This window comes from Manis javanica, chromosome 3, assembly GCF_040802235.1.
Source record: "Manis javanica isolate MJ-LG chromosome 3, MJ_LKY, whole genome shotgun sequence".
Taxonomy (NCBI): domain Eukaryota; kingdom Metazoa; phylum Chordata; class Mammalia; order Pholidota; family Manidae; genus Manis; species Manis javanica.
The window spans coordinates 162,336,692-162,358,951 of NC_133158.1; the positions used below are offsets into that span (position 1 = coordinate 162,336,692).

The 22,260-nt window shown below is 47.4% G+C and overlaps 1 protein-coding gene across 1 annotated transcript; it reads right to left on the bottom strand.

Annotated features, from left to right (window-relative positions):
- Positions 1-766: 766 nt before the first annotated feature.
- Positions 767-22,007, bottom strand: RBP2 (retinol binding protein 2). Its single transcript, XM_073232262.1, has 4 exons — positions 21,873-22,007; positions 9,429-9,607; positions 2,544-2,645; positions 767-1,023 (listed from the first exon to the last, which is right to left on the bottom strand). Exons 1-4 carry the CDS (start codon positions 21,943-21,945, stop codon positions 973-975), a joined length of 405 nt encoding a protein of 134 aa, XP_073088363.1. The 5' UTR covers positions 21,946-22,007; the 3' UTR covers positions 767-972.
- Positions 22,008-22,260: the final 253 nt, after the last annotated feature.

Here is a 22,260-nt window from a genome sequence, read left to right on the forward strand (position 1 = left end):
TGCTAATATCACATGCCAGCTTTCTTGGGGTAAACCTGCTTTTCAAAGACAGTGTTTGCCTAATGGTGGGATTCCAGGCCCTGCTGCAGAGGGATGAAGATGGCTTTAACCTGCAGGGCCTTCCCAGGACCGATGATTCTCTATATGGACCCTGTTTCAAGCACTTTATATATATTAACTTGCTTAATCCTTGCAGTGACCCAGTGGCAGAGACACTATTTTTGTCTTCTCCATTTTATAGGAGAGAAAATGAGGATAGAGTGGCCAAATGATATGCTCATGGTCACCCAGCTAAGTTCAGCAGCAGGACTTGAACTCAGGCTGCTTGGCAGTGCTTGGTAATTCCTCTGCAGGAATGCCTGTCTGTCCAGGGCTGAAGGGCAAAGGGCTGGTCTGGACTGAGAGAGCTGGTAATGCAGACCTGCAGAGGCCTGTAAAGGTAGCTTTGCCTGTGCTGCTCAAGGTTGAGTACAAACTGGAAGGCATAGGCATCTTAAAAAAGAGTCTAGAGAAATGAGTGTTTTATCCAAATGAATGCATCTCAAATGGGCAATGTTCAAGAATTAGCAGGGGATGCTGTGTTGGCCAGAGAATGTTTCTACATAAAACAACTCCCTAAACTAACTAGCAAAAAACAAAACTCAACTAGAAAATAAACAACAACAACAAAACACACAGAAAACCACCCTGCAGGCAACCACTGCTTTGCCTGTGGATAAAATGGAAAGTTGTAGAACTAAAGGGAAGTAGATTAAAGGGTTCAAAGTATGGGAGTGATTTTTGGTTTTTATTTAATGCCAGGTTTCAAAGAAGGAAGAACATGTCTATCAACTGTTACACACTCATTCTGTTTAAAATCCATCTCGATGCCTCCCCAGGAATGGGAGGGTGCCCACAGCTGCTTCTGAAAGCCAGTAGAGAACTCCTACTCTGGGAGTGTGGAGTGCATGCCTGTCAGGCCCCCCAAGGCCATCACTTCTTCTTGAACACTTGATGACACACCTGGTCACCACACATCAGCTCCTGCAACGTCAGAAAGCGGGTGAGTGACTGACAAGCCAGGCCTCCTTCTCCCCAGCCACCCACCCTCTGGGTGTCTGTGGTTTAGGATGGTGGGGCTGGGGGAAAGCTGCGATGAAGAGGACACTTAGTCATTCTGGGCAAACTGCATCTCATAGACCCAGTCAGCTGGCATGCCCTGCAGGTAGCAGTAATTTGATTTTGACACTTGAATTGAGCTCGAACAACTATAAAAATGAAAAATGCCAAGAAATTACCCTCTTGGGTGGGATTTCTCCTACTTTTGTGATTAAAGCAACATCACTTAAATTATAAAAGGTAGTGAAACTGTGAAGATGGGAAGGATGTGGTGGGGAGAAGCATTTGGAAGGCAAGGCCCTGGGAAGATGCTGACTGCTGAACTGTCCCTCCACTCTGTGGCCCCTGGTGATTGGATGTGGGCTGAGGGCTGCAGGAGGCTTGCCTGCGTAGGCGAGACGCTGTTCACCACACAGATGGAGTCCCTGGGCCTTACCTGCTCCTCAGGAGCTTCTGAGCAGGGAGAGGGGCACACGAGCATGGGAACGTCCACAGAAGCACTGCAGCTGACAATGGATCCATTGTCATAGCCACAGGTGCCACTGGGGACTGTAACACGATTAAAGAAAACCATCATCCAGCCCAGAGAAGGTAGGGAAAACAGTCAGTGGGAAAACTGGGGAATGCTTCCCATTTATCACCAGTTGACACTGCCTCTGATATAAAGATCTCAGCTGAGGTGAGGCTGGCTCCCCAGGGCACCATGGTGACGTGGAAACTGACTTTGGAGCCGGGTACCTGTCTGACTCTGTAGGTGAATGAGTGAATGTATAAATGAGTGAGTGAATGAAGAGCCATTCTTTTAACAAGTGAGTGACTGAATGAGAGGGTGAAAGATCTATCTGAATACTGAATGAATAAACTGCCTTGAAGATTGGAGACTGAAAATTAAGCTATCACAGACAGATAATTTATTTAAGAATATCAGCAATTGCTCCTACTGCTCTGTTCAGTACTAGATTAACTTAAAATATTTTGGAATTGGTGGACATATCTTTTGATGACGGGCCAATGCCTGTGGGCTACAGGCAGTTCCCAGGCCCAGCTGTCCCTGTCCACCCGTCTCCATCCCACTCTCTCCTTCCAGGCCCACATAACTATGAGGAGGCCTGGACTCCTCATGGGGCAACTTAGTTCTGTGCCTCACATTCCTCCTTAGCTGGTCTTTAACAGGTTCCCTGCATTGTTCCTTGGATCTTGGCTTCCTTCTTCAGCATTTTGAACCTCATTTCAATTGCAGCTGTTCACAGAAACAGCCATATAGATTCCATCCTGGACTCCCCTGAGCTGGATGGGAATGGCTTTCCGACTCTGTGACCACGTGCATTTGGCTGAGCTCAGGGGAGGAGCTCAGGGCCATTTTTCTTGTCAGTGCGCCTGGCTCAGTGAACCAGCAGGTTGTGTAAGCACAGGGGGTGGGGAGCTGCGCAGACCGCAGGACTTACCAAGTGTAGTTTGTCGCCCTCAACCCACTGCCTCCAGCCGCGGTTCTCCTTCTCCCCCTTCTGCACGCACACAAGGACATCACCTTCCCAGGTGACCAGCGTCTGCAATGACAGGTTCCCACAAATCAAATGTATTGTCTTGACTGAGCTTGGACAGAGCTGCCCCTGCGGCTGCAGTTCCTACAGCCACGAGCACCTGCCTCCCCACAGGGCAGAGCCCTCAGCATCAGCCAAGCCAGATCCTTCCTCAGACACTCTCCGTGCCATCCAAGCTAGCTTAGAGTGGCTGGTTCTGTCCTCTTAGAAAGAATTCTACTCCCCCATTTTACCATACAGTGAAGACAGCATTCCAGATCAATGAGGGGAAAGATGATGATCTTGAATATATAACCATGTGAAATTTCTGGGAGGGGAGAATACCTCAAAGTCAACAGGTGAATAACAAAATGGGAAAACTTATGTTAGCACATATCAGACAAAGACTTGAATTCCTTATATATAAAGCACTCCTGTAAATAAATAGGAAGAAGATCATGAATAGGAAATTCAACAAAGGACATAAACCAACAACTTACAAGGGAAAAAAAAAAGCCCTAGCAGATGGCTTTTAAATGTAAAAAAAGATATTCAACTGAACTGGCAATAAGAGAAATGCAAATTAAGGCCGTTTGTTTCTCCAGTACAATTCATCATCTGGTCAAAGATCAAAGAATCTGATAACATTCCAAGTTGGAGGGGCTGTGGAGGGCAGGCAACTTCATATATGGCTGTTGGGTGTGTCAACTGGTATGAATCTTTTCACAGAGCAATTTTATACTATTCAAAATATAACATTGGGTATGTTCTAACCTAGAAATTCTACTTCCAGGAGTTTCCCTACAAGAATTACATTGGGGGGACTGCCCACTATAGGGCAGTCATGAAGGCAGGGACACTACCTCCCCAGCCGGGGGCCACTCACGTGGCCCCAGTGCCGGCCCAGCATCCAGAGCCAGGGTTTCCTTCTGCTGGTCCCGGGTTTCCTCCAGATAGCCATGCCCACTGTTAGTAGCCCAGGGGCAGTGGCACAGACGGAGCTCCTACCAGACAGCCCAGCAGAGCTGATCAGCGGGCTGGAGAAGCCACAGGCCTGCTGAACTACAAAAGGCTCAAATCCCTGTTGCACATAATTATAAATTATACACCATCAGCTCCTCCTCCTCTGTTCTCCCTTTCATTTCTCCTGGAACCTGCCTTTGGGCAATCTGTACTGCCCCTAGGTGGTCCTCTAGGACCCCCCACCTCTGTGCCCAAATTCGGCTGAGATGGTGATGTCATTCCGACCCAGGCAGTGGTTCTGTGTTGATACTGCCCTTCCTCAGGGATGACCCTGATGCTAGTCAGTTTCCTTCCAAGTCTGTGCAAACCATATCACGTCTCTGTGAACAATATTATGCTAAGGACAGGGTGTTTACTTTTCTCTCTACCTTGTAAACCCAGTGGGTGATAAACTGACCTGTGTTTTTTTACTCACTGTCCTTGAATATTCAGGTCTGCTTTTTGGTATAAATCTGTTTTTTACAGATTGTTAAGTCTACCTACTTCTGAAAGAGTATGTGACCTTGATCATATTATATATTTTATGTACAATTTCATTCCTCCTCCTTTTACTCCTCAACATATTGCGGCATTGTTTGTTACAGCAAAGGACTGGAAGCCTCGTAAATTCTGTCAGTGGGCGGCTGGTTACATATGGTGCGCTGCGTCCCTACTATGAGCCTTGAAAGACAGACGCCGTCCTGTACTTACAGAGAGCAGCAGTCTCCATAGCGTACAGTTTAAGTTAAAAAGCAGAGAACAGGGCCATGTGCATAAAACAAGGTGGAGTGTGTACATACATGCACATTCTGCACAAGTTCTCCGCAAGGAGCGAAAAGAACCCTTCATGGTGATTGTTCTTGGGAGGGAACTGAGAGGCTGGTGGCCAGGAGAGGAAGGAAATCTCACATTTTACTATTTTAAAAAAATGATTTGCATGTATTACTATTTCTCAAATTAGCTTAACAATATAAATCTCCAGGCATTCTAAGGAAAATCTATCTCCTCCTCCTTCAGGGCCTTCCTAAGCCTCACATCTTCCACTGTCTGGAAGAAGTTTAACTCACAGCTTGCTCTCCTTGCTCTTCTGGGAGGGAGGTGCTGCCTGGAATACTCCTGAGTTTGCTCCCAAGTGGATGAGAAAGGAATATCCATTTGCTGTTGCCCATCGTGGGTCTTGTGGGTCAGTTCTCCCCTGAATAGGTGAGAAAGGGCTCACATCTTCTATCTGGGCAAGGACTGTGTCTTCTGATGCCCCCCACCTGCTCCTACTCTGCCAGCCCCTATTGCCTTACACATCACAGACCCCTAATACATATTTCTTGGACTAATGTCTGTCTCACTCAGGAGACAGTAAGCTCCATCAAAGAAGAGGCCATGTCAGCTGCTCATTTCTGCAGCCCCAGACTCAGCGCAGTCACCAATGCTGAGGAGGTGCTTGGTAAGCATTGTTGAATAAATATGTGATTGAATGATTCTGTTGAAACAGAATCTTGATGTAAATCCACATGTGGGAATAAATAAGCATTTGTATTCTTCACTGATGAGAGTTCTTGACAAGACCCAGCCAGCCCACCTCTGGTATTAGCGACATTCACATGCCCACAGATATGGACACCAAATGGTAATTCTCCATTTACTTGTTTGCTTCCCCATGAGGCTGTGAGATCGTTGAGGGAAGCAAGGGAGTCAGATTCATTATTTTATCAAGGCCTTGATTGTAGTAGGGGCTTAGCAAATTTACAGAAGGAACAAGGGAGAAAAATGTTGTTCCACAAGCGCCTGTCCTAATATTTTCTTTTAGTAACTCATATTGGGCAGCAAGATTAAAAGTTATTCTGACTTGAAAGTAAATTGATTGCGAATGAATCATGTCAATATCTACACTATCATAGCCTATTCCTAGATAGAACAGACACTAAGAAGAGAGACGAGAATGGTTAAATGAACTAAAGCCTCATAGTTCAATTTGCTTTTAGTTGGTGTCCTTCATTCCTGTATCAAAGGCTTTAAAAAACTCAGTTAAAAGATCTTGAGGTTGAGGAGCTGGGTGCCAGTGAGGAAAACCAGTGCTTCTGCGGGATGGGTGTGCTGAAGAAGGGGCATCTCAAGAAGACAAAGAAGATGCACTTGCTGTGTGCTAAGGAAGGAAGTCGGGCCCTCCTGCAAGGCCTCCCTCACAGGGTCTGAAGTTAACTTCAGTAGAAACAGCCCTTTATGGCAAATCAGATACAGGCATTGTATCTATGTTAAATTTACAGAACTTGATAACTATACTGTAGGTATACAAGAGAATATCCTAACTCTTAAGAAATACATACTGAATTATTTAGGGATAACACATTGATTGTTCAGAAAAAAATATGTATACAGTAGAGAGTGCGTATACAGAGGAGAAAGCAAATGGGCAGAAATGTTCATAGGCAGCTCTTGGTAAAGAACCTGTGGATGTTCTTTATTATGGTCTTGTATCTTTTCTGTACATTTGAATCATACCCAGATAAGTTTTATGTTTTTTAAAAAAGGAAAATAATAATTCCAATTTAAGAGCATTGAAGGACCCTTTTAACATGTTTAAACCCTCTCAGTGCACCCGCCCTTATGCAAGAGTCATTCCGGCTGTGTTCCCGCTGGCAATCCCTGAGGTGGGGCCTTCCTGGGGAAGGGTGTTCCTGAGCTCTCGCCCCACATCCCAGCAGCATCACTGGTCCTAATTGCCACTGCCTATATCTGCTTTTTCTGGCCCTTACTGTCTGCCTCAATTACTTATTTTCTTTAGATTGAGATGAAATTCACCCTTTAAAGTATATAGTTCAGCCATTTTTAGTATATTCACAAGGTTGTAAAACCATCACCACCATCACATTTTCATTGCCCCCCAAAGAAACCCCACACCTTCTAGCAGTCAGTACCCATTCCTTTTGCCCTGGCCACCACTGTCTGTCTCTGTGAGTCACCTATGCTGGACATTTCATGTGAGTCATACAACAGGTGGCCTTTGGTGTCTCAATACATCTTCCAAGTTCGGCCATGTTGCAATGTGCATCAATCTCTCATTACTTTTTATGCCTGTGTGATATTCCATTGCATAAATATCAATTACTTCTTTTTACTTTACTTTTCTTTTGGATAGCTTGTGTATTTTTGAAGGGGCTTTAAATCCTCTTAGAATCTGGTCAGGGTCGAAAGTGAAGAATGTGTGTGACCCGAAGGAAGGAGGAAGGGGGTCGCCGGGCCCCTCAGAGGAGAGTCAGCCCTCTGATGGGTGTGGTCTCATCACTCCTGCTCTGGAGCCAGCGAGCACAGGGCACTTACGGGCCTCCACTGTGACCCCATTTGCCCACACCTCCCCTCCATGCTGCTGAGTGAGGAGATTTCCAGAGGGATTTGTGAGGGGAACCAAGGCGCTGAGAAGGGGAGCCCTGGGCAAGAAGAGCATGAGGAATACTACATAAACATGCACACACACGCACACACACACATGTACACACAGACACACAGCAGTCAGGCTTTAATCACAGAGATAGACTCACCCTTGTTTGTTGTCCCTTTCCAGCTGAAGGATTCCAGTCAAGTTACAGGAGGTGGGTAGTCCCGAGGGCACTGTTATATGTTGTGATTCTCAAGGGAACAGCCCTTTGCTGGGGACTCAGCAGACTATCCTGGGTAGGACACTTCTCAGCTGCCACCAGTCTCCTGTGTGTGTGTGTGAACACGTGTGTGTGTGTGTGTGTGTGTGTGTGTTAGCCCCAGTTCTTTGCTGCAGGCAAAGCAGAGACAAGAAACGAAAGGGAAAGGGGGTTCCCTCTCTCTCTGAAGGGCTAAGAGCTGATCCTGGACAGAGGATGGGGCTCAGAGGTAAGGAGAGTGGAACGTGGAGAGGCGGAAGGGAAAGCGTTAAAGACAGAACCCTCTATGGGTCAGGAAGGGCCAAAAGGACATGATTTATTTCACGAAGAGTGAGTTCTCTACCATCAAAGGTGATGAAAGAATGAGTCAGAGAGAACAGGACTGCTTTTCAGCAGCCCATACCCATTTTGGAAAGGTGAGGGTAAAATGAATCATTGTGAACTGATTAGGTTAGAACAGCAGAGTGATGCAAAAATTCTGAGACAAATTTTCCAATCAGTTCTGTTGTCTGATGAATTGGCCTTCTAGCCACACAGTTCAGAAAAGCCTCATCTATCCTTCAACCCTTCAGGGAGGGATTCCACACGGGGCCATTCCAGGGCTCGCAAGCTCTCTTGCCAAGACTGCTCTGATGGAAGCATTTCCAAAGTGCTTTTCATTTCCCACTTTTCTTTAGCAAGGACCACTCAATATAATTCACCCTTGGTATGATGGCTGAGATTACCAATGCTGCAGGACAAGTTGACTGAGAAATAAAATATGCCCTGCTCTCTTGGCTTTACAGTCATCACCAGAGAGTGATGACAACTTATTCTCCCCACCCGAGGAGAGGAACCAGAGCTCATGTCTCTTGTTTTGCAGAAGACTTGAGATCTCTGACTTTGAAAGAGCTGCTGGAAGCACCAGAGAAGAATGGGACTCTGGGGAAGGCAGGGCTCAAGTGGGGAAGGGCAGGGTGGAGGGTCCTGCTTCCTTGTGGCACTCGAGGGGGCTGGCCCTCTGCTGGGATACGTGGGGACAAGCTACCCAGCCTTGCCCTCCTCAGCTGGGGAGCCAGGGCAGTGGTCCTGGCAGCTGCATAGCACAGACTGACTGGGTGTTATGAATATTCAAGCTGCCCACCTCGCATAAATTGCATGGGCCTCGACAGCGAGTGGCCAATGGCAATCGTGCTGAATGGCAGACCAGAAACCCTTCCAAGTTACCTAGACGTTGTCATCCCCAGGGTCCTTGTATGATGCTGGGATTGGGGTAGGGGAATCCTTAAATATGACTGAGATTAGATTTCTCTCCATTACCGGTTGTGCGGACTGCCCAGGTGTAGCTGGATTTGGAAAATCCAAAGACAGTCACACTGAGCATGAGTGTGAACCCTGTGACAATTAGTCCCTGGGCTGTGACGCCACATGGTGGCACCAGAGGAGAGGGGCACCTGCTGTTATCCAGCCTCCCCAGTCCCTTTTCCCTGCTGCTACTATTCTCTGCCCCATTTACAAAGAGCTCCTCCGTTCCCCTGCAGATGGCAGTTCTTGGGCTGTGAGAACTCCTCACTTGTGCACTCAGTTGTCTGCTCCCGTTCAGGGTCCTGCCTGCACCAGACAGTTCAGGTGGCTGGGTGGCTGGCTTTCTGATACATGGAGGCTTTCCTCAGTTAGGTCCTGTGAGTCAAGGTGATATTGAGACAGAAACCACAAACTCGTCGGAGATTTCTCCAAATTACTAGCACTGGAGAAACCCTGACTTCATTTAGCCCACTGACTTTTTGTTTGCATTTTTCTAAAAAAAAATTAAATCAGTCAGGATCATCTCAAAAAAACATATGAATTCTCAACTTCTCTTGAAAAGATGAAAAAATATAGCAGCATGAGGCCCCAGTCCCTCACGGCAGGGCGTGGCTGGAGCCACGCAGGGCCGCCCCTCCGAAGAAGCCTTGCTATCCAGCTCGCACAGCTGCAGATCTGCCCTGGGACTTTCCTCCTCTCGCCTTCATTCTGCCCACCAGGCCCCTGTCAGTATATGAGCTGGCCTCCTACTCCCGATCCTGGAGAGGCCAGGGCCCTTTAATGTCCCCTTTACTTTTAAGCTTAGTGTAGAAGCCAGCTTGCATCTTCCTACTAAACTTTCAATAACTGCTGATTGCCAGCATCACTAAGTCCAAACAGCAGCCCCGGGCAGTACCTTAACCTTCCGGTTGTCCAGGCCCTTTGTGTACTCATCAAACTCCACTCCAACGGTGAAATCCACTTCATAGTTGCGGAACGTGCTGTTTGTTTTTGTCTTGAAGTTATCACCGTTTTGCTCAATGATCTTTGTCTGAGTCAGATGTATTGCGATCTTGCGGGTGGCAAAATCAATATCTGTTGGCAAAGGGAGTTGTGGAAGCTATGATGTACTCAGCCAGACTCATTCATTTCTTTAACAAGGCCAAACATTCAGGACCAGAGACACAGATCATGGACAGGTCACATATCTTGCTTAAGTGGGAAACCAGAGTTTCTTACACGTGGTCAGTTAGGGCCTCTCAGTCAATTGTCAGCAAACCTGGGGTCTCTCGGTGCCTTCTCAGGAGCGCTGAAGGGAGGGCTCACCCCTGAGCCACAACGCCCCAGCATGTGTACATGCACACACACACACACCCCTTCACCAGAGGAGCTCGTTCTATTTGACATACTGGGTTTCCTCCTAAGAGTGTGCTGGACAAAAGTCTTCATGGTTTAAAAGAAAAAAGATTGTTTAAAAATAACAGTCTAGATCATGGGTAAAGATGGACTTTTGTTAATGTCCACAGAGGGAGGGATATGTACAAACTTCCCGTTTGAAAACAGTCTGGTCGGGGGGGGTACTTAGCTTGTTCTGCCTCAGTCATGAGCCCCCACGACAGCTTTAAGCTATTCCAGGTGGTTAATGAACATTTGCTCATAGATTTCTTTTGCTGTTTTTAAGGAAAAGATGAATAATTTCATGTTTTTTTTTATTATGAAACATCTTAAAGAAACCAAAGTAGAGAGGAGAATACAAAGAACTGGAACGCCTGTCACCCAAATTCAACATTTGTCAAGATTTTTCCACATTTACTCCATTTACATCTTTTCATCTGCCTTGATACTTTAAACGGAATCTTGTTCATTTCTTAGAGACTATTAGTGAGTAAAACGGAACATGCCTCTCAACAGGGGTGTTTCATTTCCTAAGCTTTGCATTTTATAGTAAGAAGCTAAGTGCTGAGCTGACCTACTTGTAAGCCTCTAGGTGTGCACAAAACATCACCCAGGCCAAAAAGTCACTGTCCTGTGGAATGGATGTAGTAACAGGACAATTCTGGAACTACTAAATTTCTATCCTTGCTAAAAAAATCATTAAGCTCTTGGTTTCTAACTAAATCATATTTAACCCCTTTTATGCCTATGAATTCTCCAGATATCTTTGGATAACAATCAATTTCTTATTTCTGTTTCAGAAAGTCCACCTGGAAGGCTTCAAAACCACTGAGACTGAGTCTTTCAGAAGCCAAGGCAATAGTGACCCCCAGAATAAGAAGAATTCAGATTCCTTGAGCACCCCAACCCCATGTCTATAGCAGGGAGGGGATGAAACCTCACAGTGTGTGCTGTCTGTGGGATGGTCAGTACTATTGTGCCCATAGGGATACCACCAGTTACCAACAGTTCCAGGAGCCCCGGTCAATTTGGAGAAACAACATGTCTGCTGGCTGCACCCCCACCTCCCTGCTGCCATTCCGTGGTAGCCAAACATCACTTCCCTCCCCATTTTCTCCCATTTCCTTCTGAATCCTCTTTGGTCACTGTCACTCTTCTTCTCCCCAAGGATGGATAAGAGGCCTGAGCTGGCTGCTTGGACCTCACTTTGGGTCAGCAGTCTAACCTCGGCTGGGAACCCACAACAGAATCCCATCTGCAAGGGGAAGGGCTCGGGCTTGTCATTTGGGCCCAAAATTGTGTACAGTCAGTTTTTATCATAGTGAATAATTTCAGGTACATCAGGCAGCCCAGGAGGTAGAAGGTTAATATGTCTATATCCTCAGTTGCAAAGAGAAAGAGGTCCAAGTTGGCATGAGTTGGTGCATGAATGCCAGTCCCTTGCTCAACTATTGTTCATTTTCAGTTGAGAACCTGCCATGTCTAAGAATTCCCCAGTGGGTTCCAAAGCTGGCTGCCCGTCAGGATCACTTGTGAAGATGTAAAAAACTACAGATTTCTGAAATTTACCACAGACCTACAATCTCTGGGTGGTTTTAGATCTTGGATTTCCTTATAGGGGGCTGTTTGGAGAAAGGCTTCTCTGGTTGAAGAAATATGAAAGCCGCTGTTTATGCAACTACTCCTTCCATTATAGGTGATGGAGGCCCAGAGAGGTTAAGTGACTTATTTAAGCATACATAGCTGAAAAACAATCACAAGGGTTTGATAATTGGATGGATGTGGGGGTGGGGATGAAATTGGGAGCAGAGAACAGTGGTTTTGTGCTTGGGAGAGCCAGGGAAGTCAAAGAGAGAATTAATTTTATGGGAAAACATAGGAGCTGAGTTTTAGGTGAAGTGAATCTGGGGACCATGCTGTGTAGACCCTTGTCAATATTTGGGATGGTATTAGGAGATGCCTTGACACCAACCAGAAATGGTGCCTGATGGTGGAACCTCCCTTGGGAAACCTCACTCACTTCATTCTCCCAATAGACCCCCGAGGTGGGTATTGTATTATTTCCATTTTACCATTGAGGAAATTGCATCAGAGAAGCTGTGTCACTTGCCCTGGGTCATATCATGAGGAAGCACTAGAGATGGAATTTGAATCCAGGATGGTCTCCAGGGCAAGCGTTGTGCTCCAGAGCTCTGGGCTGGCACGTCTCATCAGGTCAGCCCAGCCCAGTTTGTGCATTTTCTGTGGCTGCCTAAGGTACCAGGAACTTGGGACTGATTCTTCTTCTTTACGTTTCTCCTGGAGCCACAGGGACTTCTGGATCCAGCTGTCTCTTGTGTACCACCTCCACCAGACAGGCCCAAGGGCTCTATAAGAAGGCTGAGCTGGATCAATCACACTCCAAGCCCTGAACATCCTCTGACAGCTCATTTAGTTTCAGCTCTGTGGCATATGGAATTGCACCTGGGCTCAACCGAGCCACACTGGCTGGCCACAGGATGTGGGATGAGACAGAGGCTCTCTTTGCTGCCCTTCTTGCTGTGAGTACTTCTCAGCATCTCAGCATTCACAGAGCCCAGGGTGCCCTCCTGAGTCTACCATGTGCTCAGCTCCATAGGGCATTTGGTGGACAAAAAAAAAAAATGGCTCATGATCAGCAAAGTTTGGGAAATGAGGAATTAAAGAGAAACTGGTTCCTGCACTGAAGAACTTTACAAAGCCTTTAATCTAGGAAAGATGCTTCGTACCTCCAATAGCAGGCTACAGGATTCAACCTTCCCCAGTCTTAAGTGGCTCTAGAACCCCTCTGTGGTGGGACACCCAGCTGGCCTGATGTTCCACAGAACATAACACAGAAAGGGCTGGCAAAACCCCTTCTGAGGCATTCATCTCAGTCACCTGGACTCTGCAATTATGGAAATGTCTCCTGTTTAATTTTTCTTCCTTCCAGGCAACTGCTAGCCTGTTTGAAAGGGAAGAAACTAGAGGACCAAGTAGTCAAGCATTTGACTTGGAAATGGATCCTTCCTTAAAATTGCTTAAAGTCACTAAAGAATGTCTTCCATATTCTAGTCAGTATAAACACATCTTGTGGTGGGCAGAGGGCTACCAGATCATATTCCCACTCTTGTTTCTTTCCTTTAACCCTAGAAACCTGGCTAGTGAGTTAGGCGGTGTCTGTGACATCAGTCCCATCACTGGACTCCTGGGTCAGGATGTAGAAGTGGCAGAAAACAATGGCCATAAATTGGAGTTATTATTAAATGCACCATGTTGCTTTGAGGATGAAATCTGAGGGCGTTTGTGAAGAGCTCTGCCCAGCGGCTGGAGGCCTGTGGTAATGACCCCATAAACAGTAGCTGCTGGCATCATCATAATCATTACTAAGCCCCCTGGTCTCCCAGGCTGGTGTTCTTGAAATTCTTTGCATTTTTCCAGGTACACACTATATGTTTGCTCCCCAAATCCCTGCCCCTCCCCATCCTGATCTCCGAATTTCATGAGGCCCAGCCTGAGGCTGTTCTGCCGTTTCTTTCCTCCTTCCTCGTCTGCTTTCTAGGTTACAGGGGTTTACCCCCAGGAGAAGCCACCTGGTATCCCCCTCTGACGCTTTCATGTGGTTGATCGTTCCCTCCTCCAAAGCCTGACCTCTGTGAAGACAGGGACAATGCTGTCTCCTTGCTCTATGTCCCCATAGAACCAGGCCCAGGGCTGGGCGCACCGTAGAGACTCAGGCAACACTTATGGATTGGTTAATGGGAGCATCGCAGGCTAGGACAGTGGTTCTCAAATCGAGGTCCCTGGGCCAGCAGCATCACAGAGCCTGGGGACCCTCAGAAAGGTAAACTCTGGAGCTTACCCTGGACCCACAAGGCCTGGGCCCTGCTTCCTTTTACAAGCTTTCCAAGTGACTCTGTGTACTCTGAAGTTTGGAACCATGGGTATAAACAAGTGAGGGTGAGGGCCGGATGTGGGCCTAAGTCCTGTCCCTGATTTCCCAGCCATGTGACCTTGGCGAGGTCCCTTTCCCATTCTGAGCCTCAGTTTTCTTAAAGTAAAATAGGGAAAACTGCCCATTTCATAGGGTTACTTATATAAGGATTCAGTTCAAATGATGGTAAAATACTTTAGACAGTGCCAGTGAGCTTGTGCATATTCAACGCACATTTGCCTCTACCCCTTGGCCTTTTCTATTCAGGTCAAATGGTGGCCAGATCAGCATTCAGTCCAGAGGGAGAGGTTTGGGTCATATTTATGCATCTCCACAGCCATTTGCCACTCCATGCAGTCCAAGGGCCCTGGACTTGGAAGAAACAGTCAGAAGGTGCTGGGCCACTCCCTTACTAGCCTAATCCTGGCCTGTCGTGCGGGCATTTTATCTAGCCTGACCAGACATTTCTCTGTATGGGCCACTTCCTCCCTCTATAGTTTGGCCAAAGGGTAGGAACAATTCAAGCCCCTGATACAGCCCTCTGAACAGAGGTCCACGCTGCTGCAGCCATAGCTGGGAGATGAGGAAAGAACACTGCAGGTCATGTGCTAACCAGTCAGGGGGCAGGATCCAGACAAAACTATCAAAGAGGAATTGGGAATTACAGAGAAATTTAGAACTACAGGGTTCCTCTGAGAACAAGTCATTTCTCTCCATTGATGGGGAAATCAAGGCCCAGAGAATTTAAGTGGTGGGTTCAGAGTTACCCAGGTAGGACAGGGCTCCTGACAGCTTACCTGTCAAAAATTCCTGCTAGTCCCTGGTTGCTTAGAAAAGTAGATCACAGCCAAGAATGCCTATTGCTGAGAGAACTGGTTTGTCCTGGAAACACCAGTCAATCTTTCTGACCAGTGCTAGGGGCATCTTGTTAGGGGCTCTATGCAAATAGAATCAAGCATCACTTCTTCTCCGGATTGAAAAATAGCCTGGCCTCTTGGCCACCCTTTAGCGTTTGCACAGGCTAGCAGGCTAGTTAATCATGTCACTCTACTCCACCCCAGGGAAGGGAGTCAAAGGTTCTGTGGTGGATTCGTGATATTTCTAATCAAAAGGAAAGGCTTAACTGCAGTTGTAAAATACACACACACACACACACACACACACACACACACACACACACACACACACACACACACACACAGATTACAAAAACCCTCCCTCTTTGTACTTTGCAGAGAAAATTATTTTCCTGATGTGGCATTTTAACACGAGAGTTACCAAGTGTGTTTTATCTCCTTTTCTGGATTAAAGGCATCTCCAAGCTTGATTTATAGCCAGGTGAAATGAATTTCTATCTCAGAGGAAAAGGTCCAAAGGCAAACTATTTCTGAATAATACATATGGCTTACAGCTACCGCAGAAGAAAAAAACAACAACACCGAAGTGACTTTATTAAAGCATACTTTTCATAACTGCATTTTGAACAATGCAAACCATAAAGTTGAAATATGAGTATGCTACTGAACATTAAAACGCTTTGTAATGTGCTTGTGAAAAAAAGCTAAAGTTGCAGGCTAAAAGGGCAGGTGCTCTTTGCAAATTAAAGAGCAGAGATGCACATGTCTTCATCACATGAAATCAGAGACTCATTCCAAGTGAAGCTTCAATGGGCTTCCAACCTGGACTCCTTAATTCCCAAATCATCAGCACTCTCAGGCAATTGTGAGAAGTAGAGTGGAAGAGCAAGCAATCTTCTCTGTTTTTTTCATGCCATTTCCCCTCCAGACACCGCATTTAGAGAGGAATTGGACCAGCCCCCTGCCTGCCTCCTCCTCTTTGTCTCTCATGGACATCCCCAAATATGTTTAGAACTTTGCCCAGTCAGCAGAGGAAGGCTGGAGACACTGGGTGCTTCGCTGATCCCCTTGCAGGATTGTACCTCCCCACCCCTAGTCTAGTGTTCACCACTGGGTGGGAGTCAGGATCAAGGTGGAGGTCCTGCCAGTACAGGCCGGGAGAGACCCATAGAAAGGGACCGGACTTATCTTCACCTGGGCCTTATCTACCACTCTCCTCCCCCAGCACTTCCCCTGCTTGAAAGTCCACTCAGATACCACGTCATTCAGGTAGAGCCTTTGGCAAGGTGTGTAACTTCATACACTAGCAGGAATCCAGATTTGTGAAACTAATTCCTCCTTAGGTCATTGTTTATTTATTCAGTCATTCATTCATTCTTTTACTCATTTGTTCACCAATTCATTTCTACCCAGGGACTCTGAGTGACTCTTGCAGTGTTTCTGAGGGTCCCAGCTGTCTACGCTGGGTGTTCCCATCCTGATGAACCTTGCTCAGAATAAAGCTCCTCCTCGCTACCTCCATGCTTTGTACCCACACCCAGAACAGTGCTGTGGGAAGAGCTTGGGTTTCAGAAGCAGAGGGACTGGGCTCCTGTCTGAGTAACACCGCTTCCTAGCCATAGGTGACTCCAGGCAAGTCCCTCCACTTCTCCGGGCTTCGGATTCCTCACTCCACAGCACGGGAAGCATTCCCTCTGTCTTCATCCCTGACTGCAGCCTGAGCTCCAGATCTATCCACATGTCAATTTTAATACTCCACTTGGATGTCTAATGGGCATCTAAAATCAAAAGATGCAAGACAGATCTCTTAATTCCCTCCCTCCCACCCAGCACCCCTGTCCAAACTCACTGCTCTTTAGTCTTCCCCATTTCAGCCAGTGGGATCACCATCTTCACAGTTATTCAGCCCTAACGCCTGGGGGACTTCACTTTCTCCATTTCCTCTTGCTTCAACCATGTGCAACTCCTGTTGGCTTTATGTCCAAAATATACACTGAATCTGTCTGCCCTTGTCCAGCCCCATGGGCACTATCCTAGCCCAAGCCACCATCATTTCATGCATGAACTACACTGCAGTCAGCTTCCAGTCCTGCCTGCCTGTGATTCATTCTCCACACTGCAGCCGCAGCAATTCCACTGAATATAAATAAGACAGACTGAGTCTTCCCATCATAAGGCCTGACCCTCCACTGTGGTCTGACCTCCTCCTTGCTCACCACAGTCCCCACAGACTAGGCGTCATATGTTTCTTGTACACACCCAGGCCTTTCGCACTTGCTGTCTCCCGTGCCCGGAGCACCACCACTCAGCACTCAAGCCTTGGCTCCAGTGCCACCTCTTCAGACGGCCTTCCCTCACCCATCACCACTCTCCACCCCAAGAATTCCTTATTCTCTTCAAAGCACTTATCACTACCTGCAACCATCTTAAACTTTTACTTTCTCTCTCTCCCACTAGGATGTACACCATGAGGGCAGGGACTATATCACCATGTCACCAATGCCCGGAGTACTTCCTGGCACATCAGAAGTGCTCAGTAAGTGTTTGTAGAAACTGATTAAATTAAATAAGATCATATATATATGTATACACATATATAAAGCTCCAGCGTGATGCTTATCATGGCTTGAGAATAATTTGTGCATGTGCTCACCTCTGATGGTGGACGGCAGCTCCTAATTGGTTAGGACGAGAGCTGGAACATTGAGGGTATTCAGGAAATATTTCCTGGCAGAGAGCACTCAGCTGGGGGCTACCTGACTTCAGCCTCTAAGCCTGCCTCCTTTCTGGTGGAATTTTTCAGAGACCCAGTAGGACTTTTCGCAATGGTTACCGCTCTTTTAAATCTGTGCATGGTAATTGGCATGAATAGATGGTCTTCATAGAAGATAATTGTCCCTATCTTTTTGTGAATGAAGAGAAGAACTGGATTTTCTCCAATATTTCCTATTTATAGACTAAAAAAATTCTTAAAATATGTCTAAATTTACATGAACTGAGCAGTTTTAGGACACCTTCCATTGTATGTCACCATCTTCGCCATTAAAAGCTTGGTGTTTCGTTTTCTGGGCTCACTCCTTGCCTCTTCCCCAGCCAGTTGCCAAGTCTAGTCTGTTTCCCACTCTGAACATCCCCCTGGTCTGGTTAGTTGGCTTGCCTCTCACCATCTTCCCAGGCCATTGCAGCAGCCTCTTCAGTTCTCTGGCTGTCGGAGGGAGCACTGATGGCTTCTCTCTCCCCAACATACAACTCTCCTTGCAGGATGAGGTCCACATGCGGCGGCGCACCACCTTCAAGACTAGCCCTGTCACCTTTCTGACTTTTTCACCTGCTCCTTGCACTTCACCCTCTGACAATACAGCTGCTATTTCTTCTGCCTCCACCATGTCCTTACTGCCTGACTTCCGCCCACACCCACCGGGCATGCCTGACTCCATTTCTGCGGGTAGCACTCTCCTCCTTCCTTTGAAACTCCACCTAGAAGTGCTCAGGAAGTCTTCAACGACCTGTGTACTTTAGCCTCCTCCACCCCACACCTCCCACTTCTTGTTACTATCATTCTATTGTTACAGGCCCAAGGGATAGAATCACCCACTGTCCATCTATGGCAGATTGTATTTTCCTAAATGGCTGCAACAGTACCTTTCATCATGCATGTCACTTTGACACACCCATGCTAAGAGGTGGGGTACCTACACCCTCCCCTTGAATATGGGGGGCTGGTGACTACTTCAATCAATAGGATGCACCGGAAGGGTTGTAATGTTATTTCTGAGCCTGGGTCATAAGAGACCATGCAGCTTCAGCCATTCACTTTGCAGACACAGCTGGCAATCTGTGAGGAATCCCAGGCGACGTGGGGTTACCACATGGGGGTATCGACAGCCTGGCTGAGGCCTCAGCTGCAGGCCAGCACCAGCTGCCTGACTCAGGAGCGAGTAAGCCTCTGAGATGGCTCCAGCCTTCATCACTGTCCAGCCGCAACTGAATGACGGTTCCTAGCAGGATAACCTAGGAGAACCCTGTCAGCCCCCAGGACTGGAAGGCCAACAGTAAAATGACTGTGGCTGTTTCAAGCCACTATGTTTTGGGTATTTGTTACACTATTACAGAAAACAGGAACACCACTTGTGCATTGTTATAATGTGCCTCTCTACCAGTTTGAGCTCCCTGGGAGCAGAGAGTGGGTTCAGTTCTGCCTCAGTGGCATAGTCCCTGGTTTCCATGGGCAATATCTAAAGATGTGGTACAGAAGTCAAATGATTCCCCATCCATGTACAGTACTGGTCTTGCTCCTGGGCAGCTAATGGACTCTCCCCAATGCTGGGACCTCATTTTTAGGCTCCCCTTTAAATTAAAGGCACCCCTTCTATTCCCTGATTCCCTGACCCTCCTTCAGGAGGACCTTGGAACACCACAAATTCCTCAGCATGAGAATTTACCAACTGCTCAATTGCTGTCAAGAAAGAGTCTAGGGCTTCAATAAACACCATGTGTCAAAAAGGCAGAAGACGAGGTACCATTGACCCTTAGCACTCACTTTTGAACATTTAATGATGTAGATCATTTGAAGCAAACCCAAAGGTCGCTGTGCCATGTGGCTCTGCTGAGGCTGGCAGCTGAGTCAGGAGGGGAGGTTGGCGTGTGCAGTGAGTCATGGCTAATGACAAAGCCAGCTAACACCCACAGCCACGTCTCCACAGGAGTCTCTGCTGCCTTCCTGACCAGCCCTGGGCACACAGAGGAAGCCAGCTCTCTGGTGCTAGGGGTTAAAGTCTAAGAAGATGATGGCTGTTGGCAGGCAATGGAATTCTACTGAGCAATATTTCCATATCTGGGGATTTGCGGAGATCTCCACATATGTTCTTCCCAAATGCCAAGGGCCTCATGCTCAAAAGGGCAAGGAAGGTGAGCTTTGCCGACTTGTCAATGCCGGGAAAGTCACCCATCTTGTGGGGTGGGTATGGAGGAAATTGTGAAGATCTGTTGTGTTGCTTTTAGCAGATGAATTGTGGGGACAGCCCCACTCAGCTGCTTCCTGCTGCCCTTGAACCCTGTGTTCCATCACTGCATCCCCTGGGCCGGGAAGGGGGCTTCGGTATCCTGTCTCCCCTGCAGGAAGGTGACTTTGAGTGAAGCATTTCTGCACAGGGCAAGTTCCTGGGGCCCTGAGACACTGCGGGCTGTCAGCAGCTGGGTGAGCCAGGGCACCAGGCCCTCCACATTCTGGGTTTAGCTGGTACGACCACCTATGGCATTAGTCTTAACCAGGAATGGGTGAGTCTCCACCCCTACACACAGAGACCCTGGTACAAAGAGATCAAACCACTTGCTCATTTGAGTGAAATCAATGTACTATGATGTTAAACTGGAAGATTTGCCTGCAGCTCTCAGATACCAAGGAGCAATGGAAAGGCCTCTCCAAGACCTCCTGTGACAGAGATAGCCAAACATCACCGTCGCAGCTCACAAGCCCCTCACGCACACTGAGGGTGTAAACTAGTGTGAAAGTGTCCAGAGGACGGCTGTTTTCAGCAAGAGGATTTTGGAGAGAGCTGAGGGTGTGCACTGTACCCCTTTAGCCCCCTAGAGGGGCAGGGGGATGGTGACTGAGTGCCTGCTGCTCACCTGAAGCCTGCAGAGAGGCACTTCAGGGCCCAACCTGTGCAGCCGAAAACAAAACAGAGACTCGTTTTTATGTCTAACGTCACCATTGGACTTTTTATTTTTAAGAACAAGCAACAAAGGCACAGAACTGCTTTCTGATTATTTTCCCTGAGTCTGGCTTGTACGGCATATGCTGAAAGCTTGAAACTGCCAAACAGCCCTTGTTAAAGTGCTTTCAGTGGTTCAGAATGACAGCCACACTCAACATCATCTGTAGAGACAGGCAAGGCTGGGCTATCGTCCCTATTTGGCAGATGAGGAAAGGTTCTGAAAGGCTAAAAAATTGATAAAGGTCAGAGAAAGAGCCTCAGCTAGGTTGGGCCCTCCGGTTTGGTCTTCTCATCTGTCTGATCTTGTTTAGAATTACAGTTCTGAGCTAAGCTCTCGACCATTTACCCATGTGTAGAATCAGAACACCATTTCTATATGCAGCATGCTAAAAACAGATGCCACAAGGTTAGAGCTCTGGTAGGAGGATTTTTGCCTCCTCCCTGTGCCCTAAGTATTTGGGGTAAAATTCTGATAGTCAGGAAGGAAAAAAGCTGCTCAGTGTTGGAAGCATGTCTGAAGTGCATGAAGTTCTAATCTCTATAAATTGTGAAACAAGTCACAGCCCTCCTTGTTCACTGACAGAAATATTCATCAAGCTAGAAGCTAATTGCACAGAAAAACCCATGATTCCCATTCTTGATGAGACGTTCCATCATCACATCCAAGTCACTGTGCCTCCAACCCCACTGGCTGCCATTTCCTCATGTTTTGCGTGGGGACCTTGTGAGTGGAGAGCTCTAACACTGGAAAAGGTGACCTGGAGGCTGGTGCAGGATGAGTAAGGACAGGCAGCCAAAGCTCCTTGCCCAGGGCCTAACCCCGGCAGCTGCCCAGCAGCACGCACTCCCTCTGCAGGCCTGGATCCTCTGGTTTCATGAGTTTTCTGCCAGACCCACATGAGAGTCAACCCGGGACACACACTGACTGAGCCCTTGCCCTCTGTGTGACGAGAGCAGCTCCTAGCCTTCTGTGTGCCTGATTTTTCTCTAGGTTGAGATATTTATTAGCTACTCTTTTTCTGCTTGGCTACCACAAGACTGACAAAGAGGCAGTGCAGGAGTCATTCATGGATAATATCAGGTCCCACTGGTTATGTAAGAGACAGTGATCACAAGGCAGGGCGCTACCGCATTATCCTCTCAAATCTGGTTTAACTCTGTGTGGGTGCCTATGTGCGTGCGTGGTGTGTGTGCCCTCCAATCAGTGTATCTTTTCCGTGTGCCAGGTACCATGCTAAGGACATTCCAGACATAATCTTCTTTATTATTATTTCCATCTTGCAGATGAGGAACCTGAGCCCCAGAGACTCTGTCTGACTTGTCCAGTATCACACAGCTACTAAGTGAGGAGTGAGGCTTGCACACAGGTCCGATGAACTCCTCAGCGGCACTGTGTGGAGGGCCAGACCACAGTCCTCCCAGAGTTCTCCAAACTCCCCCGTCCGCAGCCTCCTTCTTACCTAGGGCCTTCATGTAGCCTTCAAAGTTGTCATTACTCTCCATTTCCCAGGTTCCACTTTGGTCCCTCGTCATGGTGGAAGCCTCTGGTTCAGTGTGAGTGTATGGTGGATGTCAAGGAGCAGGCTGTCGGGAGAACACATTGAAATGAGCTACTTTTATAGCCTAGTAGGAGGACCAGGTTTATGGAGCTGAAGATAGCAGGATCAAAGTTCATAAACACAGTCTAAAGGAACTTTCACTTCCTCTGCAAAGTTCAGCAGTACTATGTCAATCCATGCTCGAAGGGCAGGTGCGGCCAGCAGGGGGCCCATGGACCTCCACTATATGCAGGGCTCTGGAGCAGCTCCTTTTCGGCTGGCTGGGCTTCACTAGAGCCCCAGGTCTAAC

Excerpts from the sequence above, each read along its gene's own strand:
- RBP2 (XM_073232262.1), bottom strand. The coding sequence starts at position 21,945 with ATGACGAGGGACCAAAGTGGAACCTGGGAAATGGAGAGTAATGACAAC. Across the intron at positions 9,608-21,872 it reads AGGCTACATGAAGGCCCTAG|ATATTGATTTTGCCACCCGC; the intron begins GTAAGAAGGAGG and ends CTTTGCCAACAG. Across the intron at positions 2,646-9,428 it reads TGGACAACCGGAAGGTTAAG|ACGCTGGTCACCTGGGAAGG; the intron begins GTACTGCCCGGG and ends CTGTCATTGCAG.